The following is a 22,199-nucleotide window of genomic DNA, read 5'->3' on the forward strand; positions in this document are numbered from 1 at the left end:
GAGGAAGTAGTTGTAGATTGAGCTCAACAAATATGGATCCATGCTCAACAAAAAATTTAGATTAAAAATTAAAGTCCTTCATTCTAATTTCTCTTCCAGAAAAGTGAACAAGTCCTATCGCGGTCGCTCCTGTCCGATTGTTGTGCATGGTAGCGCCGGCGCTGGACGAACTGGCGCCTACATACTGCTCGATCTCGTCTTGGGACGCATGAATAAGGGAGCACGTGAAATCGATATCGCCGCCACATTGGAACACTTGCGCGATCAACGTGCTGGACTGGTAGCTACACGACAGCAATTCGAATTCGTTCTGATGGCAGTAGCCGAAGAAGTGCATGCGATACTGAAGGCCCTACCGGCAAATCAATCAAATGAGAAACGTGAATTGGAGGCAAAGGAAACGACAACTGGCACATTGAAGGAAGAGGAAGCAGGCAGTGAAGAAACGGTGGCAACAACATCCAAAGCGACGAAAGAGAACGCGGGCAAACCGACTGCAGCAGCTGCGGCACCATCAGCAACTGGCGCAAAAGAGAAAGAGCAACAGCAGCAAAAGAATGGCGGTGGTGAGAAAGAGCGCGAAAAGGCTGGCAAAGCGGAGGTGAAGGACTCAAAGCCAGCCGCAGCAGCACCAGCAACTCCATCAAAGTCGGCGAAGAACAAGTAAATGCGCTAAGCGGTGGCGGCGGTGTGTGGTTGGTCGTGCGGCGTGAGACTGCGCGGCAGAGAGGTTGTTTATTTATGAAAAATTTTATTATTTCAAGAAAAGTGAGTTGGTTTCTTTGAAGAGCGGAGTTTATACAATTAATATTATAATTTTCGTAAATACAGTTAATTTAAAGGCACGTGGTATGCTGGCGAGTTCGAAACGGGCTACATATGGTTGGCTAGAAGTTGGAAATTTATTTTTTTTTTTGGAAATTTTTAAGCTATCGAAATTTTTAGGTTTCTTAAATCACATAAAATATAAAAATTAGCTTGTTAAATTGTTTCCGTAAACTGTGCATAACAACAAAAAATCGTATTCCAATTTAATTAAAATAAAATTTAATTGACATAAAATTTAATCAATTGAAAATTTAACATTAAACACTTATATACGTTCAGTTATGTCGCTTAGACGCTACATTTTGCTCTCCCATTAACGCGTCGCCGCTTCAATAAATCATTACAATCCAGCCCATTGGAGCGGTACGTCTTATGAGAGTAAATGGCGCCTGTGTGGCTAGCAAGCTGAACAACACAAAACACAAACCCACACACATATTTACATGTTTAAATTAATTAATTAAAGTGAAAATAAAAAAATATGATATGTTTAGAGATTTAGACCGCAAGCAAAAACCATAAACACAAATTATTTATTAAATATTAAGAAAATGCAAAAATATTGTTAAACATATGTAAAATTATCATACAAATACTATTATATTATATATACATATTATGAATGTTTATTTGAAAAAACAAAACAACAAAAAACAAAAAATATTAATTAATTATATATATAAATATATATAACTATCATAAACAAAATAAATAACTGTATTATCGATGTGCATGAACAACTATTTGAAATAACCGCGTATATATGTACAAGACAACAACAATTGCACAAAGAACTACCATAAAAACAGATTTTCGAATGAAAGCTCCGAAATCATCAATACAACAAAGCTTTCCGCATGAAAGCTCAGTAAGCATCATTTGTAAAAAAGGAAGCTTTTCGAATGAAAGCTCAGTAAGCATCATTTCTAAAAAAGGAAGCTTTTTGTATGAAAGCTCACTTCTAAAAAAGTAAGCTTTTTGTATGAAAGCTTCGAAATCAGCACTACAACAAAGCTTTTCGTATGAAAGCTCTGCAAACATCACTACTACAAACACAACACACACGCGCACAGCCAACTACAACAATTCCGACAGCAAAATATAATTTTCAATGCATTCTTTTAAATATGACTCTGTACTACAACAACAACATGCATGTATAAGTGTTATTAATGGATTTCTAAAAAAAAAAATAATTTCATTTGTGATGTGCAAAATATTAAATATTTAAAAATCACACAACTATAGCATATATTCACAACAACAACAAATATATGTTTCAATGTCTTGTCAAGCAGGCAACTGCAACTACAACTATATAGATATATATATATATATACGATAAATACATACATACATATAACCTATATATGTCATATATCAGTGTAATGTGTACCTTAAAAATGAATTACAACAACAAAAAAATATCAAAACTATTCAAATATATTTATGTGCAAAGAAAAAAACACAAATATTTACAAATGTATTAACTTTAAATGAAATCTTACATATATGCATATATATTCATATATATACTACATATATATATTTACAAAACACTCCAATTTAATTATGTATGTATATTTGAAAATACCACATCAGATGCATTCCGAGCTAAAATTGTTATTGAAAAAGTATCTATATTTTTACTTCAATTATTTGTGTGTATATATATGTACATATTTTGGCTATATACACTTAAAACAAACTTTCGATGTAATATGTGTAAGCTTTCAAGCACAAAAACCAACTGCACAGCTAACTGTAAAATCAAAAAATTAGCACAAGAGCGAGTAATAATAAAATAATTAAATTTTTAAAAGCTAACAAGTGAAAGCTTTCCCCAACAATTTATTAAAAAACAAAAATTAACACGCTTCTCAGCACTAAAGCAAGCACGTGCACGTGAGCACCTGAATGTGTGAGCTTTCACTGACAGCTGTGTTAGCTTTCGCACAAGCTTTCACTTAAAGCACTGTGCTGTCACCGACACAAACAGCCAACTTACACTGACAAAATCATTTTTGCACGCACCGAATAAAGTTTGCATGCACGTGAGCACCTGAATGTGTGAGCTTTCAGTGACAGCTGTGTTAGCTTTCGCACAAGCTTACACTTAAAGCACTGTGAAAAACTGTTTTCACCGAAAACAGCAAACTTGCACTGTCAAAATCCTGTTTGCACGCACCGAAGAAAGATTGCATGCACGTAAGCACCTGAATGTGTGAGCTTTCACTGTGTTAGCTTTCGCACAAGCTTTCACTTGAAGCACTGTGAAAAACTGTTTTCACCGAAATCAGCAAACTTGCACTATCACAATCATGTTTGCACGCACCGAAGAGAGTTTGCATGCACTTGAGCACCTGAGTGTGTGAGCTTTCACTGACAGCTGTGTTAGCTTTCGCACAAGCTTTCACTTGAAGCACTGTGAAAAACTGTTTTCACCGAAAACAGCACACTTGCACTATCACAATCATGTTTGCACGCACCGAAGAAAGATTGCATGCACGTGAGCACCTGAATGTGTGAGCTTTCACTGACAGCTGTGTTAGCTTTCGCACAAGCTTTCACTTAAAGCACTGTGCTGTCACCGACACAAACAGCAAACTTACATTGACAAAATCATTTTTGCACGCACCGAATAAAGTTTGCATGCACGTGAGCACCTGAATGTGTGAGCTTCCACTGACAGCTGTGTTAGCTTTCGCACAAGCTTTCACTTAAAGCACTGTGAAAAACTGTTTTCACCGAAAACAGCAAACTTGCACTGTCAAAATCATGTTTGCACGCACCGAAGAAAGATTGCATGCACGTGAGCACCTGTGTTAGCTTTCGCACAAGCTTTCACTTGAAGCACTGTGAAAAACTATTTTCACCGAAAACAGCACACTTGCACTATCAAAATCATGTTTGCACGCACCGAAGAGAGTTTACATGCACGTGAGCACTTGAACGTGTGAGCTTTCACTGACAGCTGTGTTAGCTTTCACACAAGCTTTCACTTAAAGCACTGTGAAAAACTGTTTTCACCGAAAACAGCAAACTTGCACTGTCAAAATCATGTTTGCACGCACCGAAGAAAGATTGCATGCACGTGAGCACCTGAATGTGTGAGCTTTCACTGACAGCTGTGTTAGCTTTCGCACAAGCACTGTGAAAAACTGTTTTCACCAAAAACAGCAAACTTGCACTGTCAAAATCATGTTTGCACGCACCGAAAAAAGTTTGCATACACAAAATAAAGCTTTCACATGCAAATTGCAGCTTTCACATACAATTTGGATCACAAGTTGAAGCTTTCACAGGAAATTTAAAGCTTTGACACGCTATTTTCACACACAAGTTGAAGCTTACACAGGAAATTTAAAGCTTTAACACGCTATTTTCACACAAAAGTTGAAGCTTTCACACGCTACACACATACAGCTTTCACTTAAATAATTAAAGCTTCAAATAAAAATGTTTGAGCTTTCACGCATTAAACACAGCTTTCACCACACATAATGCACTATCATTTGTTTACAAAAACAATTAAACTTAAAACATTGAGCTATTTATTGTATGAATGTTGATTTGATATATGCAACTGTAGCACGCTTTAAAGCTTAACTACTTATGTGTAAACGGTTTTTGTATGTCCATATATAATATATAGTATATAGATATACTTTACACATATACATGGAATAGGTGCACATACTGAAGAATATAACACACGTATAATCACTAATTTACTTAAAAAAAAACCAAGAGCAACCATTTTCAAAAGCTTCATGGCACACAAAAAAGCACACCCTTCAAAATTTCATTATTTGCAAAATTTCCATATTATACAATTTTACTTAACTTTTCTACGAGGGCAGCTAAAAATTGTAGAATTTTGCAAATTCGTCATTTTGGAGTGCATAAAGAGCACAAGCTTTTATGATAAAATGAAAGCACAATGATAAAAAATTTATAAGAAGAAAATATAAAAAATGCACAAAAGCACACAAGAGCTTACAACAAAATTGTTGCAAAGAAATGCACATTAAAATAATAAAAAAAAAAAACATTTTGAAGTACTAAAGCTTTTAAAGACACGTAACAAAAGCAAAAAATGTAAAATGTCACTTTTAAAAGCACTTTGAAAATACCAATCACAATATGTCAAAAGACAAAAAACAAAAATAACTTGTAAATGGTTTTCATTGGCACAGTTTGGCATGGAAATGAAAATCATTGATTTCACATATATGTGAAAGCTTTCAGCAAGCTTTCATATTTCCGCTAAAGAGAAATGTTAAAGCGCACAATGGAAAGAAAGAATAGTGTGAGATGGTGAAGAAGGAAGAAGAAGCAGAAAATTAAATGCTACTAAAACAAGCACAAAAAGCTTTAAGGCGGTCATTTTGAAGTTGAAGCATTTTAGGCAATGTTAAGATTATAAAGTCTTAAAACGCACATACTTTTTTAGGCGATCTAAAACACAAGTCATACATAGTAAATGAGACACAAGAACAAAAACACACTTTCATCAACGACGATTTAAAGCTTTTAAAATTCAATAACTTTAAATCTTTCTTTAAAAGTTCAATTGTTATGTGATCAACTAACACATACCCACTTTTAGTGAGCATTAGTTTATTTAAATTACAGTTATTCAATCGTTTTTAACAAATGTTTTTTATAAAAAATTGATTTTCGTCTGTTTTGTTTCATTTATTTCATGTTCTTTCGTTCAACTTTTTGTTGTTGTCACTTGTATTAGAAAAGTGATATTCCTAACACAGAAACTACAAAGCTTTGACAATATTTTACAGTTAATATGAATATATTTGCGACTAAGGTCTTCTCGCTATACGGTACAAAAGAGCTCCTCAATAATTTAAGGCGCAGATTTCATTTTAAGGTTTAAGTGAAGCGTGGGTTTTTAAGATTATGTGGCATAGTTTTGAAACACATAAATACAATCATCTTATACTTCCATAAAAAAACATAAAACTATCAGTAACACTCAAAACAATGGTACAAAATACTATACACCTCATACACTGCACAAACTGAAGTTGCTGTCAAATTAGCTGGGAAAACTTGCTGGATGAGAAAAAAATCTGCGAGATTTGAGCGCTTCACTGACAGCAACAAAAACACAACGCAACGCACCAAAATTAAAAAAAAAAATTTAAGCACGCAATTAAAAAAATTCTGAGAAAAGAATTATAAAAATATAATGAGTGGTAAAAGGTATGGAGAAATGTGGTTTGACAGTAAATAATTATGAAATAGTACAAAATAAAAGAAGAAAAATTGTTCGAAATCAACTAAATGAAGGAGACACACAAACAGTGCTTAGAAAAGGAGATTTTTGAAACTAAAAATTATAAAAAAAAAATATGAACAGTTCTATATATGATATATATATGATATGTTCTATAACAGTTCCATTCACTTGGCAAGTTGAAAATAAAATTAAATTCAGTTCAGCGCACATGCAACTAAGACAACAAAAAAATAGTGAAATTTCAGTGAAATTGAGCAAATATTTTTAGTTTTTCCACAGTTCTATGCATACATATGATATTTACATACAAAAATAGCAAAAATCCACTTCATTTGAAATAGAAAATAAACGAAATTTTATTGAAAACATGAAAAAAACTGCGTTGGAAATTTCATTGAAAACATGAAAATGAAATTGAAATCACTGCGATGGCAAATGAATGATTGAAGTCCATAAAGAAGTAAAAAATAAATGAAATACGGTTCACATCATGGCATAACATTTATAAATATGCAGCATAGTTGAAGATTACGCATAAAATAAATAAAAAATTTAATTATTAAAAAATAAAATATAAAAAAAGTTGAAAGATTCTCACGTTAAAATGAAGTTTATATAAATTATTAACAAAAGTTACGCAAAAAAAATGCGACATTAAATTCAAGTAGTTTGCAAAATAGACAAAATGAAACAAAAAATTAAAATTATATATTAGCGTTCTCGAAAATTGTTACTAATCATTAGCACAAAAGTTATAAAAGCATTAAATATATAATTATACATATATATATACAAATATATACAGGTAAAAAGTTCGTTAAATTTATGCGCAAAACAAAAACATGTTTGAAAACAGAATTTAAAAATCATGCAAAACTATATAAGTATATATATATAATTAAAGAACATATATATATATACATATACTATGAAGTACTTATGCTCTACTAAGCTTAAGCATTAAACTGACTTAAACTTAATTTCCTTTTGAGTTTTAAAAAGCATTATTGATTTCACACTCGTTTCAGTTTGAGTTTCGGTTTTTGACAAGAAACTCAAACAACAACAACAAAACATTACACTTGAAACAGCAAATTAAAAGCTAGTCAAAGACACACGATTTTTCGCAAACAAACTATTTATATAAAAACAATATTACAATAACTGTGGCGATCTCGAAACACCATCACCAACTGAGATCCCGAAAATTATGAATTAATTCATTGAAAAAATGAAAAAAAAACAACAAACAACAAAAATGTGGTAGAACTAAAATTAAGTTATTTCAATTGAGAAAAAAAAAATAAATATTATACATAAATAATACATACATATATATATGCTATGTACACAAGTACATAAGAGTAAAAAAAAAAAAAAATTAAAGCATTCAAAAGAAAAAAGAAAAAGAATTTTCACAAAATTTTCAATGTCGTTTCATGCAACGTTGAAAGTTCATAAAAAAAAAAAAAAATTTTTAAATAAAAAAATAATTAAATTAAATAAAAGCATGCATATTAAGTAGTGAAATCAGCAGTAATTTTCAACATTCACATTCAAGTGCAAAAAAATATATGAAATATATGTGTAAATATGCATCAGAAAACTACAGTATATACAGTATATATATATAATTCAGAAGTATACGTACATAAGTTTCAACAATTTGATTGATTGATTGTTGTAATTATTAACAAAAATAATAAATGCTGTAATACAGACATTATGCGAAGTGCGAAGTACGATTTTTGAGCGCCAAAACTGCAAGCAGAAAGAAGAAGAAGAAGAAGCATATATTTAGTGGCAAGAAGGAAAAATAAGTAAATTAAAACTAAAAAAATAATAAATTAATTAATATTTACATACATACACAAACATAAAAATACTTTGCATCTTCAAAAAATATGAAAAATGAGCAAAAATTTATGTAAAAGCTTTTAAGTTCAAATTTCATTTATGCTGCATACATTTTCATGATGGTGTAAACTGAAAAAAAAATATATTTACAAGAAATTATAAACACTGAAAAAATATAAAATTAACAACTTATATGAAGGAAAAGCTAATGAAAGCTCCAAAAGCTCCAAAAGCTTAGGAAAGCTTAGACACAAAGAGCTTTAAATAAAAAAAAAAAGTGGCAGTAAGTGGTGGGATGCGTAGTAAAACACAATAAAATCACAGGAAACGCAAAAGCTTTCGGAGAGCTTACAAAAGCGACAAGCCAAAATAACATAAAGCGATATGAAGCTGATAAGTAAATAAGAACTTTAAAAATATTTCTCGAAAAAAACTTTCAGAAACTGTGTTTTGGAAATATTGACATGATTATGCTTTAACCAAAGCTTTTACAATGATTTAAAGCGAAAGCTCTTTCAAAACTATGCACTTGAGTACGAAAACAAGCAGCTCAACTCTAGCGGCAGAAAGACAAACGCTCTTTTGAAGCAAACGTAACAAGAAAAGCTCAACTTTCCAGAAAATGAAAGCTTTCTCATTTAGACGGCGATAATTGAATACAAAAAGCTGTACGAAATTATCATTATAAAGTTAAAAACTTTCGAAGAAGAAACCGCAAAAAGCTTTACTAAACCGAAAGCTCTCAAGCAACTTAAACAAGTATTATCACGCGCAGTTTTACAACAACAACATGCCGACATGCTAAAAAATATAAATCAAGTTGGAGCGCATCATTATCCATATCTTCGAAAGCTTTACGATTGAGAACAGAGCTTTTCGGTACTTACGCACAACATTTAAAGGCGCCAACTATACTTTAGAGAGCAGCTATAGATGACTTTGAGATGGGATTTCAACAAATGACAGGGCATGGAAAAGCAAGTGGTCTCTTTTGAGCAGTACGATTGGAATGAAACGAAACAAATAAACCGGAAAATAGAGAAGAAACAAAAATACAACAAATAAATACAGAAATAAATGAAACCAAAACAAATAATTTATAAACTTCTACCTCGTTGGAATGAATTGTGGAGAGTGGAGCTTGAGAGAGTGCATTAAGTTGTGAGATTTAGACAAGATATGGTATTATAAGTTCCTAAAAAATATACAACTTATGACAAAAACGCACTACGGACCAACGACTGGGTAACAAACTACTAAAACTATAAACTAGCACCCAAAACTGACCTTACTGACTGCAGTGACTAGCGGGCGGGTGTTCAGCAGGTGACATAGTACAAAAACAAATATATTTAAATACAAAATTCGAAAACCAAAAAAAAATAATAATATAGTTTTAAGCAAGAGAAGGCGTTGAAGGGAAAGTGAAAAAAAAAACAACTAGAAATGGTACAGGGGGTTTTTGATTTATAAGGGAGAGCGAGAGAGCGAGAGATCGAAGGTGAGCGTAATGAGCAGATGTAGGCGACAACTGGAAGAGGTCTGAGAGTGGACAGTAAACAGCGACAATTTCAATAAAAACTAAAAAACAATATCAAAAGCACATAAAATGACTTTCAACTTTTGACAGCTAAAACAATAATAGTAAAAATAAACGGTTTCTGTAGAGTTGAGCTTTAAGGTGGAGAGAGTGTGAGAGTGAGTTGGAGAGAGCAGTAGCATAGTAGCGTGAGATAGATAGATAGAGAGTGTTGTGTGGTGAAGAGGGCAGTGTTAGTAGATACGAAGTACTGTTATAAACAACTGTTGAAGAGCGCCTAACCGGAAGTTATAGCTAGCTACTTTTTAGAGTATACAACGCGTTTTTTTCGGCCAAATTCAACTTTCTAGTGGAAAAAAAATCGCATATTATTTAACAAAAATTATATATACTTCTCTCTCTATGTTTCAAGCAACTAAATTAAAGGAACAAAATTATAAAAAAAACTATATTAATGGATGTAACGTATAAATATGTATGAGTCTAAATAAAATATGAGCAACTATAATTAAATAAATAAATAAATATATATGTGTACATGTGATGGGATAAAAATTATTATTTAAAAAATATATATACATACACTATAAAAATATTATATTTAAAAAAAAAGATTAAATAATTTATTAAGCAAACAAAATGACGTTCAACAATTGTTAAAAGCTTACATGTGTAGAAATTAATTATTATGCATTTATTAAATATATACTTATTTCATTTCAAATTAAACGTAGTCAATATTGTTGTTGTATTTAAAGTGAAAAAAAAACATTTTTGAAAAAAATTACAAATTATTTAACGAAAAGTTTTATGAAGAAGAAGTAGAAGAAAGAGAGGAGAAGAGAAAAAGTGAAGCGATACATATAAAAAGTATGGAAAAGAGGTATAAGGAGGAGAAGCTGTCACAGATACTATATACCAACATGAAAATACATATATACACACAAAACAAAAATACACAGTGAGAAATAAAGGCAACAAAGAGACACATAAAATACAGAAATAAACAAAAATTAAAAAAATTTGCAGCAACAACGTGCTTATAATGAATACATACAACAACACTTATAAGCATAATTCTATTTAGACACATTAGAGTCTATACATATAAAGAAAATAAAACTAAAATAAAGGCTTTCATGCATTTTTGGTGTAACTACTGGTGACGGACACATGAAAAATATAAGAAAATATTAAATAAAAATATTAAAAAAAAAATTAATAAGAAAATTGCTGGATTTTACAAGCTAAACTAGTTCCAGCAAACAAATATAGCAAAATATATAAATGTATATGCACTAAAAAAAAATATTATGAAATCTTACAAAATATTACTCTATATGTGTTGTATGTCAAAGAAAAATAAAACAAAAATTTAAATAAAATATATATATATGTATATGTATACGCAAAATATAGATGTTAAATAAATTTTGAAAAAAAAAACTTAATAAAAATGTTTTAAATATATATATATATGTATATGTGCACGAGAAAATATATACTGGCTGAGTGCAGAATTTGCGTAAGTGTCATACTATGAGATGAGAGTACAAGCATAAATTAGGCTTAAAATACTTGCTGATAGAAAGAACAACAGACAAAAGATGGTAGCTGACAAGAAAAGAGAAAAGAGAATCTACACTTAACAGACCACAAACAACAACAACAACAAGAAACATACTTAACATACATACCTACGAGAAGATTTTTTGCGATAAATATATGAAATAAATATTTATCGAAAAATAAATAAAAAAAAAAAATATTCAAAATGAATAAATGATGATTAAAGAAAGAACGCTGAAAAAAGAGTTGCTTAGAAGGCATAGAAGGCTTGAAAAATATGTGAAAAAAAATACTTAAAAAATACTTAAAAAAAAAATAAATATAAATGTACTTCATATAAATGTCAAATAAAATGCATGTAACCAGCAGAATAACAATAAATGTTTTCAATTCAATGAAATAGATGTGCACAATAAATGTGGATAAATGGCAACAATAAAATATACACCGAAAAAAAAAAAAAAATACACTGAAAAAAAAATTATGAACACTAAAAAAATTAAATCCCCCGAAAAAAAAAATAAAAATAAAAAATACACTGGAAAAATTAATATACACCGCAAAAAATAAGCACATTGCAAAAATTAATATACACCGCAAAAAATAAGCACATTGCAAAAAATAATATACACAGCAAAAAATAATATACACCGAAAAAAAATAAGCACATTGCAAAAAAAAATTAAACAGCACATACACAGCACAAAAAATAGTACTTAATTAAGCAAACAAGCACAAGCACTAATACATCACTTGGTAGTCAAATACTACTCCAAAATTGCAATAACAATAATAGTACACTGAAAAAAAGCAACAAGTCAGATTTTTTTTGCAAAAGAAAAAATTATCTACATGGCGCTTTTTGAGAGAGTGGTAAGCAGCATATACAACTACATACTTGCATTTAAAAGCACAATTTTCTGAAGTGAAACAATAAAAAAACAAAAACAACCAACAAAACAAAAATTAAAAATAAAATTTGCAAACACTAAGAAACAAAAACAAAGCTAATGTGTGTAAATTTATGAATATGTATGTAATAAATAGTAGCAAAAAAATATTTAAATTTTTTTCCAATAAAATAAGACGCAAAACAGTCAACCAAGAAGTCACAAGAGAAAATTACAGAAAATCACTGAAAGCAAAATGAAAGAAAAAAAAACAACAAATAAAGCGAGCAAAATAATAAGCACTAAATATAGAAAAAAATATAAAAAAATTCAACTGCGACGTGAGAAATAAAGCAAGAGAGTTATCCAACCAGTTGTGTGGCAGAGAAAACAGTTAAATCAACTTAGCGTAGACACAAATCAGGCGTAGCTGAGTTGAGAGTGAAAGAGTAAAGAGTAGAGAGTAATAACTCAGAGCATAAGCAACATGAGTGAGTGAGCAAAGTATGCACAGCGTAATAATTAGGAGTACTCGCACCCAATACATATAAATAACGGCAAACGCGCAGAGCTACGCGGCACAAATGAGCAAACGAGCAAATATAGCATTAATATAACGGCACATATGTTTTCACTCACGCCAACTAAAAGTAGACTGCACTCTCTCGTATCACTCACATATTCGCTCACGTAACGTACACCACAGAATTGAAACTGTCAAACAACGTTTCAAGTTGTTTATAGCAAAGAACACATTGCACAAAAAAAAAGAGTTTTCTGAAAAAGCACATCACAAATTTTAACGGTAAAAGAGCACTTTTTTAACTTTTTTGAAACTAAATACATTTATTTGATTTTATGAAATACTTGAGATTGAAGGTTGATTCTTTTTTTAATGCCCACAAGGGTTTTTCGAAGAGCATAGTTGTAGTAAAGGCGATACTATTACCAACTAAGATATTTCAACATTTGAGCCTTTTAATGTGTTATTTTAAAAATTGAGATTTTTAATGAGTTTTTTCACTATTTGAGATTTTTAATGAGTTATTTCAAGATTTGAGTTTTTTAATGAGTTATTTACAAATTGAGATTTTTAATGAGTTATTTCAATATTTCAAAATTTTAATGAGTCATTTCAACATTTGAGTTTTTATTGAGTTATTTCTACATTTGAGTTTTTTTTAATTACTGAAAGCACTCATTCTATTTTTTTGTCATTTTCAAAAGTGAAAATTTTGATTTAAAAGTCTAATGCACAATATGAATTATATATGGCACTTTAAAATTATTTTCATTTAAGTTCTTAAGCGCACTTTAAATGAAAACAAAAACTCACTCAATTTATATTTAATTTTTTTGGGTATATTTATTTTTTATTAGAAATTTGAAACGTATACACCATATCGTTTCGGTATTATTTAACATTGGGTATGTGTTAGTATTGAGTATTTTAATGAGTTTAGCAAATATGTGACTCAATCGAATTCTGATGCTCAAAAGAATTGAGTAAGAAATGATTGAGTGAGTCAAGTGAGTTTCAAAACTATAAAAAATCATTCAAAAATTATTTCAAAGCAAGATTATTATCAAAATATTAGTCTTACAACATTTTATTGTACAAAAAATTGCTTTGTGCGAGTCGCATGAAAAACACTCAATTTATAATTAACAATTTGAGCACATTTTAAATGACAATTTAGTCAATTTTAATTAATATTTTCATAAAATCACAAAAAATCAACCAAAAAACAATAAATATCCACTCCAAACTCCTTAAATACACTCAAAATACACAAAAAAACACTCACATTTCCTATACACAATACTCAATTTTCATATGCACTCAAAATTGACATTGTGTATATGTATACGGTTATTTCAAAAGCAGCAACAACAAAAGTGTCATTCGAAGTCTTAATTATTAAATGGAAGTTGTGCAAAAAATATACGTTTAAAAAAAATATTTAAAAAAAAATTAAAATAGTGGCATGAAAATTATGAGAAAAAAATATAAAAAACTTCAAAATTATGAACCCACAAACAATCACACAAACATTATTTTAAAGTAAACAAAAAAATATTATGATTATAAAAAACTGCTAGCAACAATTTCTTATCTAAATGTATAAAAGTAAAAAATTTAAAAAATAAAAAATACACTAAAAATAAAAAAAATACTTGCATTAAAGTTGTAAGCGATGCAAAAATAAATATTTTAAAAAATCATTACAACAATAATAGCAAGTAAAAAATACATCTTTAGAGCGGGTTTTGTATTTTAAACATTTCGTTATTTTCACATCTACTTCTAACGAGTTTTACGTCCAAACTCCCCACTTTTGAGTTGAAAATTCAGCGGAAAAAAATTTCACCAGCAAAAATGCTAATATTTGACGTAGTAACTAAGAAAATGAAATGAAAAAAAAAAACAAATATGAATTGCATAGCAGAGTTTTTCGACAAACGTTAAGCAAATTAGCCAAACGTAAAACTTAAATATATCTATGTATTTAAATGTCAACAATATTGAGGCAAAATTTTTGAGAATTAAAAAAAAATTAAATACAATTTAAATGAAAATATATGCGAAGAGCAGCTATCAATATTACAAAAAAAAAAAATTAAAAAAAATTAAAAAATAATACAATAATGTATGTATATCTATTATATGTATAATTGTAAATGTATGTATTTATTATTATTGAAAAACAAAAAAACTGGAAAACTTCAATTATATTTGTGCAATTGTTAATTTTCTAATTCAAGCATTCAAGCTACACACACAAACTTATTATACATCTATACATATATACATATAAAGAAATTTAAAGCCAAAAGCGAAAATACTTTTACTTATACTATGTATGTATATGTACAAGAACTATATATATATTATATATTATATATCCATATAAATATGTATGTATATTATATGAATAACCAAAATGTGTATATTTATGCATATGTAGCAAATGTAACAAAAATAACGGTAAAATTGCACTCTTCTTTCTTTCAACGCTCAACACTTGAGCGCAAAAAAAACACAATATGCAAACTTATTTTCGCGTTACAATTTGTTAACGGTTTTTGTTGTTTCATACACAATATAATATTAGTTATAATGTCTTACAATTTTCTTACATTTTTATTAATTTCTAAATATTTGAAGTAAAGCTTAAAAATAATGATAATGAAGGAATGGAAAAGACTTGAAGAAAACAAAAAACAAAACAAAAAAAAAAAAAACTAAAAAAAAACAAAAAAACTAAAAAAACATAAAAAAATATTTCTCTCTGTGCATTATTTATGAGAATTTTTTCTTTATTTGGGTGGAACTGGTACGGCAAAAGTAAGGTGGTTACAATAATTTGCGCACAGCTGTAATGTATAAATTTTAAAAATTTGAATAGAAGAACACGTAAGTATTACCACTATATTCTACCCTAGTTAAAACTATACTTTGGGACTTTAAATTGACGAAGTCAAAGTCGTTAGATATTACACCTTCCATTATCTTAATAGATCTGTTGAAAAAATAGGCAATGGCCCTTGCATTATTTCAGATGAATTTTCATATCTTACAAGTTACTTCTGAGATTAATCTATATTTAAACAAGTAAGGAAAGGCTAAGTTCGGGTGCAACCGAACATTTTATACTCTCGCAATTTATTGATATATTTTTATTAAGATAACATAAAATTTGACCCAATTTGAAAATCCAATAATTAGGTATATGAGAGGTAGGGGAAGTTACACTATTAGAAGAAAAATATTTCCTCTAAATTAAATTAAGATAAGAGAGAGATTTACCGAAATTTTCGATGAAAAATTACCATGGGATACTGAATTCTTCATATTCGGTATTCGGGGCTTTAAAAAGTTATAGTCCGATTTCTACAATTTTTTCACAAGTGATGCCACAGATCATATACAGTATTTGTGTAAAGTTTTATTTCGCTATCTTCATTGGTTCCTTATGTATATATTATAAAGTAAAGGAATCAGAAGGATTCAAAATTGAATTACATGGGAAGTTGTCGTGGTTGTGAACCGATTACATCCATTTTTCACACGTGTCATCAGGGTGCCAAGAAAATAATATATACCGAATTTCATTCGAATCGGTCGAGTAGTTCCTGAGATATGGTTTTTGACCCATAAGTGGGCGACGCCACGCCCATTTTCCATTTTGTAAAAAAATCTGAGTGCAGCTTCCATCTGCCAATTTTTATGTGAAATTTAGTGTCTCTGACGTTTTTCGTTAGTTAGTTAACCCACTTTTAGACATTTTCAACCTAACCTTTGTATGGGAGGTGGGCGTGGTTATTATCCGATTTCAACTATTTTGGTGTATAGTGGGGTACGTAAGAGAATCGACTGCAGAAAGTTTGGTTTATATAGCTTTATTGGTTTGCAAGTTAAATACAAAGAACCGATTTGTGGGCGGGGCCACGCCCACTTCCCCAAAAAAATTACATCCAATTATGCCCCCTCCTAGTGCGACCTTTATTCCAAATTTTACTTATATAACTTCATTTATGGCTTAGTTAAGACACTTTATGTGTTTTTGGTTTCCGTCAATTTGTGGCCGTGGCAGTGGTCCGATTCCGCCCATTTCCGAACTTAACCTTCTTATGGTGCCAAGGAATATTTGTGCCAAGTTTCGTCAAGATATCTTAATTTTTTACTCAAGGTACAGCTTGCACAGACCGACAGACGGACAGACGGACGCACGGACAGACATCCGGATTTCAAATCTACTCGTCACCCTGATCACTTTGGTATATATGACTCTTTTAGTTTTAGGTGTTACAAACAACCGTTATGTGAACAAAACTATAATACTCTCGTAGCAACTTTGTTGCGAGAGTATAATTAAAATGTTGTCAAAAATTGTTAAAAACAGTCAAAATCACACCAAAAAAATTAAAAACTGTTAAATGAAACGAAGTCGGCTCGAATTCGTGACGAGATCGCTTTCTTCGCTAATCGAGACGATTGATTGCTTGAGACCTTAGATTGCCGAAGTCACTGTCGTAAGATGGTCCACCTACAATTACCTTAATAGAACTATTCGAAAAATTCACATTTTCTGTTGAAATTTCAAATCTCACAACTTAGTTCTGTGATTCATTTATATTTAAATTAAAGTGTTCCCAAAAATGTGTAAATTCAGTGAACATCTTCCCTAGTCCCAATATGCAGAATATCCAGATTAACTTAACTAGATATAAATCATGATAATTGCCTAAAAAATATGTCAATAAAGATAGGGGGTTCACAAAATGGACCATGGACCTAGCATGACCTACTATTGCAAGGAAGTTCGCAACTCACAAACTACTTGATGCATTGGAACCGAATTTTGCTCGTAACATGTTTATTATATCTTCCTTGTATATGGAACCACCTCAACCTACACGAAATACTTTAACTTTTAGCTAACATGAATCAAACATCAATGAAGATATTGGAACCAAAAAAAATTACAAATCGTACTTCTAATCGCTAGCAGCTTTTTATAAAAAGTGGACGAAATCTAATTATATCTTTTCAAGTCTCAGATACCGAATATGAGAAACTCAGTGAGTTCGCATCCTCGACCTCGGTTAAATCCCAACTTAAGCCTTAATTCCCTTTACCTAACTCAGCTAGGAAACAAGCGATATCAAGCTAGGGGTCCCGTGAAGTAAGTCTGGGGCGATAAGAGTCTCGCGAAATCAAATGAATCATTTTAAATACTGTCCGATTCCTTCACTTTAAAATAAATAAATATATACCTATACACGCCCTAATATACCGACTACAAGGATCTAAGTGTGTGTAACTGACCGAAAATATCGATAAATTCGAAAGATACTTTAATAATGAACCATATTTTCCTGATAATAATGTGCCCTGATAACAAAAATGGGTAGATTGGGTCAATATTTCGCTTAACCCTAAGTCCTCCGGTTGGCTTTATAGTGTAAAAATAACTGGTGATCCACGTAGAGGTACTTTTTTCAATAGCCATTTTTTGATAGATCACGCGTGAGTCGTGTCAAGCTGACATGTTATATTTGTTCAGTTTTGTTTAGCATTTCATCATGGAAATACTTACACCACAAACAACATTTACGAATTGTCCAACTTTATTACGAAAGTTCACATACTGTAAAGTATGTGTTCCACGCGCTTTGCTCAACTTATGGTCAACATAATCGGTCTACTGAGCATACTATTCGCAACCCAGCATTCATTATTGGATAATATTCGACTGAAGAGACCACTTCCAGCACGGTTTGTGGGCTGATTGAATCATCGGTCCAAATTTCGTCAATGGCGACCGTTATCGTGCCATGATAACAGACTATTTGATGCCTGAAATTGAAGCACGTGACCTCGGTGACATTTGGTTTCAACAAGGCGGATTCACTTCCAATACATCGCATCAATCAATGGATTTATTGAGAGAACACTTCGGTTAGCTGATAATTTCATTTTTTGGGCCACTCAGTTGGCCACCAGTTCGTGTGATATCACACCGTTGGATTTTTTCTTGTGGGGATCTTCTTGTATATCCGGACAATCCCGAGTCATCGAAAATTGGACTCAACGCATGGACCATCAAAGACATAGCCGCGATCAACATTTGAAAGAGATAATCTTTTAAAACCAAATGCCAAAGAATGTTCATTCGATTGACAATAAATATTCCCCAATAAATTTGAATTTTCTGTGTTTTTTCATTAACAAAATAGGGGACCTCGAAATGGATCACCCTTTATATGTCAATATGTATGATGTTTTAACAAAATGAAGGAAACGCATTACCTCGGATAAATTAGCGGCCCGAAATTGAATAATATCGGCTCACGAATCGCTAGAAGACTGCCAAGGAGCTTATAATAGAGTCTTCTAGTGGACTTTATGTTCAATATATGGACCAAAGTACATATAAGTTATAGTAATAAAACTTCATGGAAATACTCTGTCCGAACTAAGACACACCTTACTATTTTTCTTTGCTACTTCATTCGCCACAAAAATACACACCTTATAGGGATTAAGTACTATAATCAGTGCAGACACACCTAAAATTTAAATATATTCTGCCTAAATTGCTGGGTGTCAAATTGGCTTTTTATTTAGAAACAAATTGATATTTCAGATAGCAATTTCAGAACTGGTGCCGCAAATTAATTTCTCAATATTAAAATCACACAAGTGCTGTAATAGAGGCAATAAGTGGTGTGGTGAGTGGTGAGTGCCCTCGATGAATGGCGCTAAATGCATTTATACTGCTGCATACAAATGTGTATGTATATATGTATATATCCAGACACGCAAGTAGCGGTTAACTGCAGGAGTGATCAAAGCGGCGTTTGCTTTATCAAAAACCAAAAACAATAAAAACAAAAAAAAAACACAGCCCAACGCCACTGAGAAAACGAAAGCAACAAAGCGTAAAGTGTTATCAAAGGCGAAAGCCGACCTAGTGTTGCCGCTGTTACCGCTGTTGTTGTTGTTGTACATATGAATGTGTATTAATACGATAATATGTATTTATGCGTTAGAGCGGCATCCTCAAAGGATTTGCCGATATGCGGAACCGGCGCACAGCTTTACGTAGCTAGCACATTCTTGGTGGATGGTTCAAGTGAGAATTGCAATATTTTGGGTGTTTGGTTGTTCTGTTGTTTTTGTTCATCGGCTACACCTTTTATGTTGTATGATATGGTTGCATGCATATGCTCATGTGTATGAGAGTGTGTGCTTGTGTATGAATGTAAGCTGGCGGAAAACTTCTAAGCGAAACTTAAGGTACACAAGTAAAGTACTTATGAATCGCATGAACAAAAAATCACTTAAAAAATTATATGAATATTGGAGCAAGAGTACACTGCATGCAGATGGCAAATTAATATGCAAATTAGGGTGGTCTGACGGTATTTGGAATTTTTTGTTCAATATTATGCAAAAGGTAATTATTAGTTCCAAGGTCAGTAGGGTATTTAGATTATATTGATCCCATATGACGAAATGTCAGGTATTAATTAGCTCTTTCTACTCAGCAGTTGGTTATAATAATTGCAATAATGGTTCCAAGCTGAGCTTAGAAGTTCCCGGAACACCTTAGAATATTTCGGAAAGAAGTTTTGACCGGTTAACGGTTATTTAGATCAATATCTTGGTCTAACAGTATCGGAATATCAAACAATTAAAGAGTCAACACTAATATTGGAATTCTCACTGATTATGAGGTACATATGTAGCTGATTTCCCGAAGGTCTCCATTCTTGAAAAGTTGAGTTTAATCTGTATTTTATGGTAGTCTGTCCTTAGTCAGTTGGTCGTGACCTCTAAAGCTTCGAATAACTTTTTCCATTGGTATGAATACTAACCTCAACTTAACTGTACAACGATACTGTACCCTATAGTACTCTCTGGAGCCAAGATGCTAGACTATACATAAAGAAAACCGGGTCTGTTAGCATACCTATCTTAAAAAAAATCCTTAAGAAGATAGACTTGCAACGGATCAAAGATGCTAGCCCATAATCTAGATAAGCTCGGGTCTGATAGCACGTCGGTCATAATAACTAACATTTAGAATACAGACTTTCAACGGATCGTAGTAAATAGAGAAGAAAGATCAAAATCCAAAGATAAGAGGGGTTTTTGAATCCGGTACCAACCCAGTCGATACTTGGACCTGGGGAATATATTTTTGAATTCTGAAAAGGTTATTTCCTTGATAATACCATCTGAAAATACAGTGTTCCCTATATATCAATATACTTTATGCTATCAATTGTTATTCGAAATGTTTCTTCTCACTTGTAATTTACCAATAGCACTACCTTTTAATGCCAAAGAGTCTCCCTAACTTAATCTAAACACTTTTCTAATTCCATATCTCATAGCAACACATATTGGCATTCCTCTGACACTCCCTTATGAAGATGACACCACTTAGCAGCTCATGACCTTCAGCTGAAATCTTCCAATATGCATCAATAAAACCATTTTTCGTTTCATACACACATTCATGAATTTCAAATAACCCCCTATACAATATAAAGCATACAACCCAGCTGCCGCAACCTCTACTCACTTGAGCTAAATATTTTTCTGGCATTTCGAAGACACGAGCGTTCATTTCTGTGCGCCTATTCCGCATGTCGGTGAATTCTTTTGAAGACGGCGGCAACAAAAGCGTCTCCGTTTAAAATTAATTTCGTTTGTCGGTGGGCTTTGATGAAATTTTCCGCTTCCTTGCCAGGCGGCAGTTCAAATGTGTTACGAGTGCTTAGAGTGTGTGTGTATGCATTTGTAGTCAAGCCTTTAATTTGATTATCTAACAAAAGGAGTACACTTTACTGGGGTTGAGCGTTTGGTGGTGAAGCGGCAGGATTCAGCGCAGGGTGCAGGAAGTAAAAAAGGAAACATGATGTAACAGATGTTATTGTTTTTGTATATGTATGTAGTATTTGCTGTTAAAGTGGTGTGGGTAATATATTGGCAGGAAACTCAAAAACTAGTCCATAATGGCATATACGATAATAATTCAACATAGCGGGGTTATGGTGAAAAATGTACTCGATACTGCAATCTGTTCTATTCTAATATTTAAAATGAACTTTAGCTTATAATAATGGAGATTCTATTCTAAAAAGTCCATACAAGATTTTGAAACATTAGATTTTGATTTCAGAAAACACTCCAAAAAAGAACCACTTCGAAAATAGTCTATATATGGAATATTCAGAAATCGGTATCTTCGAAGCTATAAGATTGATATGTGTTAGACTGATAGCGTTTTTAGACAGGAGTTAATTGATCAATTTACCGGCCTTTGCTCGATTAAAACGCTTAGCAACAAGAACGATTTACTATACAAAATAAAATCTACATTAATTCTTAATTGAATTTTAATCGACTTGAAAATGAAATGCAACTCTGCGACAAAGACGTACGATATACGTTATTTGTCTGCGATTGGCTGAATCTGTTGATTAAAAAAAGCTACGGTAAATATCGCTGCTGATAAATCTCGATCAGCTGATGAAACTTACCAACTTCTTATGTAAAGCAAAAACAAAAATGTATAACAGCTGATCGATTATCGAGTAGCCGGCAGTGTAAAAGGCAAAAAAGGGTTTCTCAATTAAAATTTTAATTGATCAATTAATTTGTGTCTAAAAACGCTATAAAGGATACTATGATAAAGCTAGAGATATTAATTACACTATACGGCAAAATCGA

The 22,199-nt window shown here is 31.5% G+C and overlaps 1 protein-coding gene across 2 annotated transcripts in view; it reads left to right on the forward strand.

Moving 5' to 3' along the window:
- LOC105215047 (uncharacterized) overlaps positions 1–14,269 on the forward strand; it is a 158,948-nt gene extending 144,679 nt beyond the window's left edge. For both annotated transcript variants that reach the window (XM_054227637.1, XM_054227636.1), the window contains one exon: positions 100–14,269. In XM_054227637.1, the coding sequence (XP_054083612.1) occupies positions 100–667 (568 nt within the window). In that variant the 3' untranslated portion in view covers positions 668–14,269. The remainder of the gene's footprint in view (positions 1–99) is intronic.
- The last annotated feature ends 7,930 nt before the right edge of the window (positions 14,270–22,199 follow it).

Source organism: Zeugodacus cucurbitae, chromosome 3 (assembly GCF_028554725.1).
Source record: "Zeugodacus cucurbitae isolate PBARC_wt_2022May chromosome 3, idZeuCucr1.2, whole genome shotgun sequence".
Classification (NCBI taxonomy): domain Eukaryota; kingdom Metazoa; phylum Arthropoda; class Insecta; order Diptera; family Tephritidae; genus Zeugodacus; species Zeugodacus cucurbitae.